Here is a 15,160-nt window from a genome sequence, read left to right on the forward strand (position 1 = left end):
GAAAGGAAAGGGCATGTGGAGGAAGTCAAAGTGGTGGGTTGGAAGACGAGTAGAGAGAATGCTAGGTCAAGGATCTCTTGGAGGCAGTTTTGCTGATGATGCAATGACTGATGGAGTTGTGGGAGGGAAGAAGGATTGGAACAAGAGAGATTTGAAAATGATGAACATTTTGAATTTGCAGTATTGGGGTCAAGTGACAAGGGTGATGGGTGAGGGATATAGGACAGATAGCAGAGCTCTGGTTGAGTTCAGTTTAGAGAGTGGAATATGGAAGGTCAGCCAGGATTTTCAGATGGACAGAGACCAGGATAACCAATTCTAATGAATTCAGTAAAGGACACTGACCTGGGAATGGGCGGTGGGGAGGAGAAGGATTGGTGACCATTGAGGGAAATATCTAAGACCCATAAGAGCAGGAATGTGGGGCGGGGGTGGTTCGGGTGACCATAATGTTATGTGCCCGTGCATTTATAATTAATGACTACTGAAAAAAGTAATGAATTGATGTGTGCCTGATTGATGTCCAGATGGCTTGGCCGGGATTTTACTGGTACACCCGCCCCGATTCCAGGGATGGGCATGGCTTGGAGAACGATATTGTCCGTTGGCCTCAGGCAGGATTGTACGAACCTCGGGTGGACGTACCGGTAACTGTCTTTGTTAGTTATGGAGAACGGCAAGTATGTGCAAGAGCTAAGTGCAAGCCTAGATTTGGTACAATATGAATCTTATTCATTACAATAACTTGGAGATAAAAACGTAAATCTGTTCACAAGAAGAGCCAGTTTAAAAGGTTAACGATTCCCATCCATCGTGGTGCATCCCAATGGACATTTGTATGTAGTTCTCATTCCAGATAAGCTGAGTTATGTGGGAAAGATGTCATTACAAGTTTACAAGGTTCTTAGCTGGTCATTAAGGATTTCATTCAGCAGCTTGCGACACCTCTGTGGCTTTGGCTGTACTCGAAACAGGACCTTTCCTCCTAATTACCGCTGTGCTGGGGCCATCCGGCAGAGATTTGATGACATTCCAAGCTTCAAACCTGCTGAGACCTTGCAGGGTGGTAGAGTTTAGCTGCAGTAACTCATCTCCAGGCTGGATAATGTTGCTCTGTTCAAGTGCTCCTCCTATGAGGTCCGGGGATGGGGGGAGGGATAGGGGGAAAATGAAAATAATTTTTATTAACTGCAAAACGAGACTCTAAAAATGAAAGGTGAAAAGCTGCAGTGTTGACACCGTTCTTTGCAAATAGTAGGAAGGACAGTCAGGAACAGCCATACACAATAGAGCCTTGTGCCCGCATTCGGAGTTCCTATTCTCATTTGTGTAATCAGGGAAACTTGAAAGGAAAATGTGAGTGAGTCACTAAAGATTCAGTGTAGTCGTCCCATACCCCATACGGAGCAGCCGGGGGAGGGATGCTGTTTGGAGTTCATTGTCAAAGAACAGGCCCTTTTGTGTAATAGGCTTTCAATTGGAAATGACCACCGTATGTGGCTATGCTTCAGCTTCGCTCAGTTGGATGTACAGCGGTTGTGGTTGTGAAAAGTGCTACATAACCTCAAATCTTGCCATCCAGCAGCGGAGGTCCCTGGTGGAGTTCTCTGCAGAAGTCCTTCCCTCTACCGTCAGGGACCAGGGATGTAGGATGCTGCACACAACAGTCCTGTGTAATTGTAGGATGCATCAGTTCACAGACCCCCAAGGTGGCTGTGTATTTTGTGATTTTTGTGTGGAGTCCATGGACCATGTTTATGTAAGTTTCTGTGGACAGCACCCACTTTTCAGTTATTTGAGAAACCTTAAGAGTTTTGTTTGCACTTCAATCCCTTGGATCTATGGGCACCTGGTGCAGGGAGGAGAGGGGTGAAGGTAGAGGACCTCCTTGTGAACCTGCTCCTCGCTACACTCGCCATCGATTAAGGCAGGCAGCAGACAATTGAGGGGGTCATCCAGCCCGACTGTTTACCTCCCTACTGCAGCTATATTCATAGACATCCTTCCACCTTGTTGACAGAATGGAAGAAGGTGTGTTTACTGGCACGCCCACCCTGATTCCGGGGACGGGCGAGGCTCGGAGAATGGCATTCTCTGTCAGCCTCGGGCAGGATTGTCCGAACCTCAGGCAGACTGTGCCAGTAAAATTCCGCCCACTGTCTTTGATAAATATAGAAAACAGAGAGTATGTGCAAGAGCTATGTTTATTTGTATTCCTGACGTGCGCTGATGGAATGCAAATAATTGCTTAAGTACAACACCACCAGCTCATTTGCAAATACTATGTTACTTTGTACAAATCGAAATGTGTCTTTCATTATAATTTTAGAAAAGACAGTAATTTTAAATGCTAAATTTACCAGAAACATTTTCAGTGAGAGCTATTGTTTTTAATGGCAGAAGTGGCCCTATCCTACTTGAAATAAAAGTTTCTCTGAAACCAAAAGACCAGATCAGCAATTCAAAAAAACCTCTGACGATACATCCAAAGTGACGTGACTTTAAATTATCCCTGATCGAGGAGTGAGGGTTTATTGTCTGAGATCACGCCTTCAGTAGCTGTAAGAAGCATATATCAGAACAATGTCCATCCACACTCGTGTACACCATTTACCAATGGAAGCTTTTGTCTGCCAATTTTTCAGGAAGTTAGCCCTGGAATTTTCATTCCTCACAATTCCGGACAAACCTCACACGTGCAGCTATGGGAAAATAGCAGTTCCTCATGGATAAAAGACAAAGGTGCATCTACATAAGATCATAAGAAATAGGAGCAGGAGTAGGCCATCTTGCCCTTTGAGCCTGCCTCGCTATTCAATAAGATCATGGCTGATCTGAAGTGGATCAGTTCCACTTTCCCGCTTTCTCCCCATAACCCTTAATTCCCTTGTCTATCAGAAATCTATCTACCCGTGACTTAAATATATTCAGCGAGGTAGCCTCCCCCACTTCAACGGGCATCTGATGGTCTCCTATTAGTCTGATAGTGACATGATACAGCCATATTGACTAACCACAGTGATCACGCTCTGTCACTGAGTCTACATCAGATCCAGATCACTGACAAGGAAGCTCTCCAGTTGGGAATCACGAGAAGAATTTGATGCTCAGTGAAATTACTTTTCAGATTGATCAGTTTCTGAGAGCAATGGCCCATGCCCTTAAACCACCATTAACTTCATTATTAGTGCTTCCAGCAACTGAAAAAGCACTCATCCCTCTCAGCATCCAAGGGCCAACCTCAGTCCGTAATCACATCCCCATCCATCCTAACCCCAGCCCACCACTTCCCGCCCCACAACCTCCCACTGAATACCAACATCACTGTCGCACACCCACCCACCTGATCCTCCCACACGTGCTACGCTCACAACACTGGCCCATAACTTCCAGGTGTTCCACAGCATCACATTTAGAGGGTACCCCAACGATGTGCTGGGGAATCCCTCTAGGAAGTTGACACATAAGGGTTGACCCAGCAGTTGTCCGGAAGTGCTAACTCACTCGGACAAAGTCATTTAAATCACTAATTTTGGATGATTCTGCAAGTTTTACCCCGGGAGTTAACGTGAAAGAGTTAGAAGGTTGAAAAAAACCGCTTTGAACTCCTGAATAACTATCTAAACACACGGACCCAGCCTCACAGGGATCCACTACACTCTCCTGATCAAGCGCCCACCGCCTCCGAACCCCAATCCCCCTCTCTCCGGTCCAAGCTAATGCCCCATCCTGGTCTGACCGCCTTCCACCCCCCACCCTGTTTCGACTCCCTCATCTGTTGCACTGCCCACTCCAGCTCCAAACCCCACCCCCTCTCAAATCTGATTCCTAACACCATCCCCCACCCCACCACCCCAGGCCTGAGCTAACCCCCCCCCCTCGCAGCCTGAACCCTCTTCCAGTCTGACCTCCCCCTACCCCCACCACTCCTCTTGTCTGATTCCCCTGCCCAACCCCTCACCCCATCCACTTACCAGTGAAATTTGCCTGCTCCCTTGCCCCTTTACAGCAGCTACTGCAGGAAAGTGGGGGGGGCATTACCTTCCTCTCAGAGGCCCGGTTACTCCTCGCTGGTGCTGCCAGGGGGTGTGCTGACATCTCTCCCAGCCTGAATGAGGAAGATTCAGTGAGGGTATATTTGTTGAGGGTGGCAACCCGGTGGAGATTGCCACTCTGTGGGAATTAACGGGCCATCACTTCCCAAATGACCCCTGTACGAGCAGAGGCCAAATCCTGGCTATTTAGCTTACCTTTAAAAATTCGATTGATGATCAGTGGTTTATCTCCATGGATGGAGCCCTTTCCCCCTTCCAAACTGAAGCCCAGACCTCCAGCAGTCTTTACCAGGTCCACAGTGAGTGTGAGCAAGTTATCTTCTATTGCTGCAAGTAATAACACCAATGGCCTGGTCAGTAGGATCACTAAGCTGCTTATTGGTTAGACCTAGCTTTGATCAGGGATGGCTTCACAGGGGCTAGAATTCTCCTAACGTTCATACCGGTGGGATCCTCTGGTCCCACTGGCAGTGCACCCCCTGCAGCAGGATTCCTGGTGGTATGGGGTGGGTTCAGTGGGAAACCCCATTGTCGCAGGATCAGAGGACCCCACTGCCGGTGCACTACCTCCCGTCACTGAGAAAATTACTTGGGGGGGAGGTGGGTGGGGGGGTGCTGATGGAATGGGTGGAGTGGGGCAGTGAATCTCATCCAACATCTGTGTACAAAAACGGCAGATAGGAAATGCAGTCAGAAGTCTCACAACACCAGGTTAAAGTCCAACAGGTGTATTTGTTAGCAAAAGCCACTAGCTTTCGAAGCACTTCTCCTTCATCAGGTGAGTGGAATTTCAGTTCACAAACAGGGCATATAAAGACACAAACTCAATGTACAAAATAATAGTTGGAATGCGAGTCTTTATAGGTAATCAAATCTTAAAGGTACAGACAATGTGAGTGGAGAGAGGGTTAAGCACAGGTTAAAGAGATGTGTATTGTCTCCAGCCAAGAGAGTTAGTGAGATTTTGCAAGCCCAGGCAAATTGTGGGGGTTACAGATAGTGTGACATGAACACAAGATCCCAGTTGAGGCCGTCCTCCTGCATGTGGAACTTGGCTATCAGTCTCTGCTCAGCGACTCTTTGCTGTCGTGTGTTGTGAAGGCCACCTTGGAGAATGCTTACCCAAAGATCAGGGGCTGAATGCCTGTGACTGCTGAAGTGTTTCCCAACAGGAAGGGAACAGTCTTGCCTGGTGATTGTTGAGTGGTGTTCATTCATCCGTTGTCATAGCGTCTGCATGGTCTCCCCAATGTACTATGTTTCGGGACATCCTTTCCTGCAGTGTATCAGGTAGACAACATTGGCCAAGTTGCAAGTGTATGTACCGCGTACCTGGTGGATGGTGTTGTCACATGAGATGATGGCATCCATGTCGATGATCAAGCATGTCTTGCAGAGGTTGCTGTGCCAGGGTTGTGTGGTGTTGTAGTCACTGTTCTCCTGAAGGCTGGATAGTTTGTTGCGGACAACGGTCTGTTTGAGGTTGTGTGATTGTTTGAAGGCAAGAAATGGGGATGTGAGGATGGCGTTGGTGAAATATTTGTCTATATTGATGACATGTTGAAGGCTCCAGAGAAGATTTTGTAGCTTTTCTGTTCCGGGGAAGTACTGGACGATGAAGGGTATTCTGTCCGCCGTGTCCCTTGTTTGTTTTCCGAGGAGGTCAGTGCGGTTTTTCGCTATGGCGCGTTGGAACTGTTGCTCGATGAGTTGAGTGCCATCTCCTGTTCTTATGAGGGCATCTTTCAGCATCTGGAGGTGTCTGTTGCGATCCTCCTCTCTGAGCAGATCCTGTGTATACGGAGGGCTTGTCAATAGGGGATGGCTTCTTTAACGTGTTTAGGGTGGAAGCTGGAGAAGTGGAGCATTGTGAGGTTATCCGTGGGCTTGCGGTACAGTGAAGTGCTGAGGTGACCACCCTTGATAAAGATGCATGTATCCAAGAATGAGTCTGATGGTGGGGTGGAACTTGTTGATGTCACCATATAGTTGTTTCAGTGATTGTTCACCATGAGTCTAAAGGAAGAAAATGTCATCAATGTATGTTATGTACAGCATCAGTTGAAATATTGTGCGGTGAAGAGGTCTTGTTCAAACCTGTGCAATAAGATGACATATTGAGGTGCGAGTTTGGTTCCCATGACTGTTCCGTGTGTCTAGATAAAGAACTGGTTGTTGAAGGTGAAGTCATTTTGGTCGAGGATGAAGCGGATGAGTTGTAAAATTGCATCTGGAGATTGGCAGTTGTCGGCGTTGAGGATTGAGGCAGTCGCAGCAATGCCATCGTCGTGGGGGATGCTGGTGTAGAGTGCCGAGACATCCATTATGACGAGGAATACTCTTGGTTCAGCTGCTCCATGTGTGCTGAGCTTCTGTAGGAAGTCCGTAGTGTTGCAACAAAAGCTGGAGGTTCTTTGTTTCATCCGTTGTTGTAGTGTCTGCATGGTCTCCCCAGTGTACCGTGCCTCGGGACATGGTACATACACTTGCAACTCGGCCAATGTTGGCTACCTGATATGCTGCAGGAAAGGATGCTCCAAAGCGTGGTACACTGGGGAGACCATGCAGACACTACGACAACAGATGAATGAACAGTGCTCGACAATCACCAGGCAAGAATGTCCTCTTCCTGTTGAGGAACACTTCAGCGGTCACGGACATTCAGCCTCTAATCTTTGGGTAAGCGTTCTCCAAGGTGGCCTTCACAACACACAGCGCAGTTTCGCTGAGCAGAGACTGATAGCCAAGTTCCACACACACGAGGATGGCCTCAACCGGGATCTTGGGTTCATGTCACGCTATCTGTAATCCTCACGACTTGCCTGCGCTTGCAAAATCTCACTAGCTGTCCTGTCTGGAGACAGGAACATCTCTAATCTGTGCTTAACCCTCTCTCCGCTCATGTTGTCTGTACCTTTAAGATTTGGTTACCTGTAAAGACTCGCATTCCAACCATTATTTTGTAAATTGAGTTTAGGTCTTTATATTCTATGAATATGCCCTGTTTGTGGACTGAAATCCCACTCACCTGATGAAGGTGTAGCGCTTCAAAAGCTAGTGGCTTTTGCTACTAAATAAACCTGTTGGACTTTAACCTGGTGTTGTGAGACTTCTTACTGTGCTTACCCCAGTCCAACACCGGCATCTCCACATCTTAGGTAGGAAATGACCAGCTGATCCATCAAGCCTGCCAAACAACTCCAAAGTACTGCATTGATCAATAAGCAAATTGGGCAGCAAGGTGGTATAGTGGTTAGCACTTCTGCCTCACAGGGCCAGGGACCCGTGTTCAATTCTGGCCTCGGGTCACTGTCTGTGTGGAGTCACAGGTGGACAGAGTGGTGAAGAAGGCATTCAACATGTTTGGTCAGAAGATTGAACACAGGAGTTGGGACGTCTTGTTGAAGTTGTACAAGACATTGGTAAGGCCACACTTGGAATACTGTGTACAATTCTGCTCATCCTATGATAGAAAGGATACTATTAAACTATTAGTTTACTATTAGAAAGAGCACAGAAGAGATTTATTAGGATGCTAACAGAACTTGATGATTTGAGTTATAAGGAGAGGCTGGTTAGACTGGGACTTTTTTCTCTGGAGCATAGAAGACTGAGGGGTGATCTTATAGAGGTATAATAAAATAAAGAGGAGCATAAATCAGCTAGATAGTCAATATCTTTTCCCAAAGATAGAGGAGTCTAAAACTAAAGGGCATATGTTTAAGGTGAGAGGGGAGAGACACAAAAGTGTCCAGAGGGGCAATTTTTTCACACAGAGGGTGGTGAGTGTCTGGAACAAGCTGCCAGAGGTAGTAGTAGAGGCAGGTACAATTTTGACTTTTAAAAAACATTTAGACAGTTACATGGGTAAGGTGAGCATAGAGGGATATGGGCCAAACATAGGCAATTGGGATCACCTTAGGGATTTTTAAAAAAAGAGTAGCATGGACAAGTTTGGCCGAAGGGCCTGTTTCCATGCTGTAAACCTCTATGACTTTATGATTCTCCCGTGCCTGTGTGGGTTTCCTCCAGGTGCTCCAATTTCCTCCCACAGTCCAAAGATGTGTGGGATAGGTGGATTGGCCATGCCAAATTGACCCTTAGTGTGAGGGGGATTAGCTCAGGTAAATACATGGGGTTATGGAGATAGGGCCTGGGTGGGATTGGGGTCAGTGCAGTCTTGATGGACCAAATGACCTCTTTCTGCAATGTAGGATTCTAATGAAATAAATGCTGAATAAACTCAATGGATCTGACGCCTTCTGTTGAGAGCGAAACAGAGTTAACATTTAAGAACATAAGAAACAGGAGCAGGAGTAGGCCATCTAGCTCTTTGAGCCTGCCCCGCCATTCAATAAGATCATGGCTGATCTGAAGTGGATCAGTTCCACTTTCCCGCTCTCTCCCCATAACCCTTGTCTATCAGAAACCTATCTACCCGTGACTTAAATATATTCAGCGAGGTAGCTTCCACCCCTTTAACGGGCAGAGAATTCCAGAGATTCACCACCCTTTGAGTGAAGAAGTTCCTCCTCAACTCCGATCTAAACTGTGCCCCCCCCCCTTTATTTTGAGGCTGTGCCCTCTAGTTCTGCTATCCTTTCTAAGCGGGAAGAATCTCGCTACCTCTACCCTATCCATCCCCTTCATTATCTTATACGTCTCAATAAGATCCCCCCTCAGCCTTCTAAACTCCAACGAGTACAGACCCAGTCTATTCAGTCTCTCAAGTCCATATGACTGTTCTACAGAACTGAAGAGGGATAGAAAGTGGGAGCAGGGTGGGGCAGAATGGAAAGTCAGTGATAGATCAGAGTTAAAGAGAGATTGATAAAGATGTCATGGACAAGAGACAAAGTGACTGCTAATGGTGCTATTAGGGACTGAAGAGGGACAATTGCAGTGAGGTCGCAGAATGTTTTAATCAGAGGTCAGTGCCCAGTGGGAGCAAAACTAAACAAGAGACGGACAGTGGCCATGTGGCAGGGTGGGTTGCTGACCAGCCAGGGAACCAAATAACAGTAACAAAAGTGGAGGTGGGGGGAGGCGGGTGCGGGTGGCGCGGGGGAGGCTGGTGGGGGGGTATGCAGAGTTTACAATCTAAAGTTGTTGAACTCCAGTGCCTTAGGGTGGCATTGCCGGGAGGCTGTGCCAGGGCCGAACCCCCTCAAAATCCCCACTGTGGGGAGAGTGGGAGCTCCCTTATTTGTGTGTATTTGGAGGGGAAGAGGGTGAGGTCGCCCCGGTGCGTGTGTGTGTAGGGCACTTTGAGTCCAGAAGGCTGTTGATTGTGAGCTTTAGGAGTTGGGTTCAGAAAGGCAGCTTGGCAACATAGGCATCACCATCAGCTTCGCGGTTGGAGCCATGCTTCAAGACTCAGTGGTGCAGCCACAGGAAGGTGTTCCAGAGAGGTAGACCATGTATAGCAGGACTGGATGCCACCTGAGTCTTGATGCTGGTGCAGAGCACAGTCTCAGAAGATGGGGAGCTTGCAATCTCCATTGCAACTCCCAGTTTGGGAAGTGCTTTTCTGGATTGTTGTATAACGTCATAGAATCTCTACAGTTCAGAAGGAGGCCATTTGGCCCACCAAGTCTGCACCAACCACAATCCTATCTAGGCCCTATCCCTATAACCCCACATATTTACCCTGATAATCCCTCTGACACTAGGATCAATTTAGCATGTCCAATCAACCTAACTTACACATATTTGGAGTGTGGGAGGAAACCGGAGCACCCAGAGGAAACCCGTTACTTGTTTGATTTTACTTAAACCATTAGGTTGGATCAAGGTGGATGCATTTTGATTTTGCCCATTCTTGGCAAGGTTAGTTCTGTCTAATCGGAACATCTGCCAATCTCACAGTATGACTCAGAAGCGGGGTGAGGTGTGAAACCCAGTGTGTAAACTCACCAGTTTCACAGCTCTCTCCAGATTCTCTGGCACGCTGTGCACAGAAGATCTGAGGGTTTGATTCCCACCATCATTCTAGCAGGACAGAGTCTAATAGAGTGGCAGCGTCAGCTCCATGGCGATCAGTGTACCATTTTTAAAGATTTGCATTAAAATTAAACTTCCCACCACCCATCCTCCCTCCCCCATGGACACAGGGGGATGCTCGCACAAGCACCAGAGCAAACCATGCTCCACTCCCCCCACACACAAGCACTGGGGCAACCTGACCCTCCACCCATGCCCAACACACACAAATAAGGGAGCCCCCTCCCCAGTGGGGCTTTCCAGAAGGCCCAGCCCTGGCACACCCTAAGGCACTGCCCAGGCATATCCCCCCCCCCTGCCCCCACTCCCCACCGGGATTATGCTTATCTTTGCATCCCCTCATCTACTGATCGTATTTCAATATCTATTGTAAATCTCGCCACCAGGAATTCCTTACTGGGGGGGGGGGAGGAAACATATAGTGGGGAAGCCATTTAAATACATTTTGCTTTATTTAAATGACATTCCCACTCTCTCTGGGCAGGAATTTTGCATTGACCACACAGAGTGTCAAAAAAAAACTGAGCGTTTTATTGGTTTAACACGTGTAGAGATGTGGAGATGCATGTTTAGAAAAAAATAATTATCTCTGAGGAAACACTGACCTGGACTTGTGAGATTCTCAGTTGATGAACATTCTGTTGAAGTACTGAGTTTGCTGTCACCTTCCTTGGTCTTGTGTATGACAATCACTGACTGCTTTGGCAGTCGAGCCTGACGCAAGATAGTCAGGGCCTCGGTATGAGTCACACCTTTCAGAGACTGCCCATTGATTGACAAGATCTCATCTCCTTTCTGAATTGTCCCTTCCTGAGCTGCCAGTCCGTTTGGAAACACCCTGTGAACCTGTTGGTGCAGGGAGGGGGATCATTAGCAATTTAATAGTTAAGTGGAAAAGTTTAGTTGGTCATTCTGCAAACAAATGGCCATCACGCTATTAGAGCACAAACACATACAAAGCTCTGGTTAAACTCCACCTGATAAGAAGTCTCACAACACCAGGTTAAAGTCCAACAGGTTTATTTGGTAGCAAACCTGTTGTACTTTAACCTGGTGTTGTGAGACTTCTTACTGTGTTTACCCCCATCCAATGCCGTCATCTCCACATCATAAGCTCCATCTGGAGCAGTGCATTCAATTCTAGACATCACGCTTCAGAAAGAATATATTGATCTCAAAAGGGTGCAGTGCAGATTTACCAGAACAATACTATGGTTAGGTGAATTGGCCATGCTAAATTGCCCCTTAGTGTCCAAAGATGGGCAGGTTAGTAGGTTGGCCATGGTAAATGTGCAGGTTTATGGGGATAGGGTGGAGGGAGGACTCTGAGTGTGATGTTCTTTCCGAGAGTTGGTGCAGATTTGATGGACCGAATGGCCTCTTTCTGCACTTTAGGGATTCTATGATTCCATGCGTCTGTTTAACAGTTAATTTATGATCTAAGGATTCCTAAACTTGGGTTAAATTCCCTCCGACCTGGAAAATTAGGTAGCAATCTAACTGAGATGATTAAAATGATTGAAGAAGTTAGGCAGGGAGATAAGAATTATTTCCTCTGCTGGGAACACAGGAGAATGAGGCGTAACCCCAAAATTAAAGCCAGACCACTCAGTGGCAATGTCAAGAAACATGAGAAAGGTAGTGGAAATTTGGAACTACTTTTTAGCTGTTGAGCCCAGGGGTTAATTGAAAATAATAAAAAGCTGAGATGAATAAGCAAGGGTATTAAGAGTTAGGGAACCGAGGTGAGAACATGGATTTTGGTTACATTATCAATTGTGATCTAATCAAAATCATAGAATCCCTACAATCCAGGAGGAGGCCATTTGGCCCATCGAGTCTGTACCCACTCTCTGACAGAGCATCTTACCCAGGCCTGCCCCCATAACCCCACATATTTACCCCACATATCCCCCAACCTGCACATCTTAGTGAAATGGTGGAATAGAACTGAGCAGATGATTGACACGTAGGGATTTCCTTTCCTGGTACGGTAGTAGGTGTTGTTGAGTTCAAACAGGACAAAAGAACCTGGATTATTTTGGACCTCGTCTGTCTTGGTGGCGCAGACTTGCTGTCACTGGGTCTGAGGGGAAAATACTTTTAACACTGCATCAATCTATACTACCCTTCAAAACAAAATGATCTTCAAGTTAATTAAGTAGATTTGAACATCTTTGCGAATCACGCTGCCCGTGATACACGTTGGTGATGAAGCAAGTTGTGAACACAGGAACCAAAGACCCAGATTCCACTCTTGAGTTTCTTATCAATTACCCAGAGAGGGAGAGTGGCTAATGGGAGAAGTCTCTGATGAAGAACGATTCTATCAGGCTGGGTTATTAAAGGCAGGAGTGTGGCATCAGAAGGAGGCCATTGAGACCCTTGGGCCATGTTCTGCCACTCAGTAGAACCACAGGTGATCAACTCTGTTCACCCTGAACATCCCTACCCAAGAAATAGTCTATCGCGAAAACTCCAATATCCACAGTCTTTTGGGTCATATGGCTTTGTGAGGAAGAGCATTCCCTGATTTCCCTCTGGACTGGCTGAACTTGAATGTGAAGATTATGTCCCCTTGTTTTTAATCGCCCCACCAGAGGAAGTAGTTTCACTGCATCCATCCATTTTCTACTTTGCAGAAGGAGGCCATTCGGCCCATCAAGTCTGCACTGACTCTCCGAAGACCGTCTTATCCAGGGCCCTCCCTGTCCTAACCCGGTAACCCCATACATTTTGGCAGAATGGTTAGCACTGCTGTCTCACGGCGCCAGGGACCCGTGTTTGATTCCCGGCTTGGGTCACTGTCTGTGTGGAGTTTGCACGTTCTCCCCATGTCTGTGTGGGTTTTCTCCAGGCGCTCCAGTTTCCTCCCACAGTCCAAAAAATATGCTGGTTAGGGTGCATTGTCCATGCTAAATTCTCCCTCAGTGTACCCAAACAGGCGCTGGAGTGTGGCAGTTAGGGGATTTTCATAGTAACTTCATTGCAGTATTAATGCAAGCCTACTTTTGATGCTAATAAATAAACAAAAAAAACTAACCCTTGCTTTAGCCAGTCATTCTAACCTGCACATCCTTGTGGGAGGAAACCGGAGCACCCATAGGAAACCCACGCAGACATGGGGAGAACATACAAACTCCACACAGACAGTGACCTGAGGCCAGAATTGAACCTGATGCTGGTGCTGTGAGGCAGCAATGCTAACCGATGTGCCACCATATCCTATCCTGTGGTGTCCTATGAATCTATCCTTTCAACACTTCAAACTCAAACCAGCAGAGCCCACAAACTACATTTGTAAACTCAAACAAATAGTCCATCTTATTTTAACAGACGTATTAATTCCAGGTTTAATTTGTGGAATGGGATCTAGGAATCCTTTCATAGACCCCCGAAGTCTGATCACTTGCCTGTACAAAACAACTGAAGGGGTTAAGGGATATTCCCTCTTCTGACCATTCTCTCAAGGCAACAAGAAAGAGTCTTGCAGTCATTACATCATTAACCACACGTTTTGGATTGGATTTTGGATGTCAATTCAGGTAAGGGAGAGAGAGAGAGAGAAATCCCATCTTGCAGCACCCTCTGAGTATTTAAACCTTTTAACTTAAAATCACTCAGCAGCCAGGCCACCACTGTGGAGGCGGGAGCATTCCATAGGGCGGCCTATAGCTGTTGGCTGTGACCAAGCAAATGGTGTAGGCCTTGAAGCCTGCCTAGAGTGCTGGTTCCACAGTCAGTGGCCAGGAAGCCACCTCCAATCAGCTGGCCTGTTCCTGAAGCCTCAGGAGGGCACACAGGCTAACTGGAAAATTCCAGAATGCCTCTGACAATAGGGCATTAATTAAGCAGTGTTTGTGCACAGGCTGGTACCACCTAAGCAGCATATAGATGGCATAAGTTTTTGTGTCTGCCCCCCCCCCCCCCTCCCTCCACACTGACCCTGATTGGTGATTGGTTAGGGGGAATAGAACATAGAACACTACAGCACAAACAGGCCCTTCGGCCCACAAGTTGCGCCGATCACATCCATACCTACCAAGCCATAGAACTATCTGTAACTCCCAATCCCATTAAATCCCGTATACTCACCCAGAAGTCTTTTAAAAGATGTTCACATTTGACCCCTAGTGCGAGAAGCCTGACCTGCATCCAAGAATTGACTAATGCACCCAACAGGGGGCGATCCACCCTTGTCGGATTAACTGAACACAAACTCTATTCTAGGATCTCACCATCTGCTACTGAATGGACTTATCCAAATGTGAACCAGATAAATGACAGTCACATCGCAGGAATTATTTTCACTTCAGCTTGAAGCTTGTGCTGCATTTTCTCTGCTCGTGGTACTCACGGTTGTCACTTTGTTTTCCAGGTCTATCCCTCCACCAATGCTGAATCCTAGGCCAGACCCTTCCTCTTTGTGCAGGACCACAACGTGAATATCTTCAAATTGCTGTGAAGTGAGAAGGATTATCATGAAGGTTTTGACTCTTTGCGTACCTACCAACAGCAAGTTCCCAGTGGAATTCTGGTCAGCAGATCCCATTCTCACCTCTGCAGTAGCAGATTGTGGCTTCAAGGTGACATGGTGGCACAGTGGTTAGCACTGCAGCCCTCACAGTGCCAGGGATCCAGGCCTGTGTGTTATCCCCATGTCAGCGTGTGTTTCCTCCGGGTGCTCTGAAGGAAATTCCCCTTTAGTGTCAGGGGGATTCGCAGGGTAAATACATGGGGTTACGGGGATAGGGCCTGGGTGGGATCATTGTCAGCACAGACCCGATGGGCCAAATGGCCTCATTCTGCACTGTAGGGATTCTGTGATCCTGTATTAAGTTTATTATTGCAACAACTGCTACTGTTTTTCATCTCAGTCCAATTGTGGAATCCCCAAATCAGACTGTTAGTTCACAAATCCCACATGCCCTTTGGCAAGAAACTTTTAATAAGAACAGACAAAATAGGAACATCAATAGGCTTTACAGGCCCCTCAAGAAAGCTCTGCTATTCAATAAGATCATGCTGTTCGTCCGTCCCAATTTGATTCTTCAAGTCATTCTTGAAGTGACTAGAGCCTGTTTTGTGGTCATTGCTATGGC

General features: G+C 47.0%; 1 protein-coding gene across 2 annotated transcripts in view; it reads right to left on the minus strand.

Moving 5' to 3' along the window:
* Positions 1-220: 220 nt before the first annotated feature.
* Positions 221-15,160, minus strand: part of il16 (interleukin 16) — a 131,471-nt gene continuing 116,531 nt past the window's right edge. For both annotated transcript variants that reach the window (XM_080214246.1, XM_080214245.1), the window contains 4 exons: positions 14,416-14,517; positions 10,664-10,904; positions 4,251-4,382; positions 221-1,130 (listed from right to left, as the gene is read on the minus strand). In XM_080214246.1, the coding sequence (XP_080070372.1) occupies positions 925-1,130; positions 4,251-4,382; positions 10,664-10,904; positions 14,416-14,517 (681 nt within the window). In that variant the 3' untranslated portion in view covers positions 221-924. The remainder of the gene's footprint in view (positions 1,131-4,250; positions 4,383-10,663; positions 10,905-14,415; positions 14,518-15,160) is intronic.

This window comes from Carcharhinus amblyrhynchos, chromosome 28 (genome assembly GCF_965287045.1).
Source record: "Carcharhinus amblyrhynchos chromosome 28, sCarAmb.v2.hapA, whole genome shotgun sequence".
NCBI lineage: Eukaryota > Metazoa > Chordata > Chondrichthyes > Carcharhiniformes > Carcharhinidae > Carcharhinus > Carcharhinus amblyrhynchos.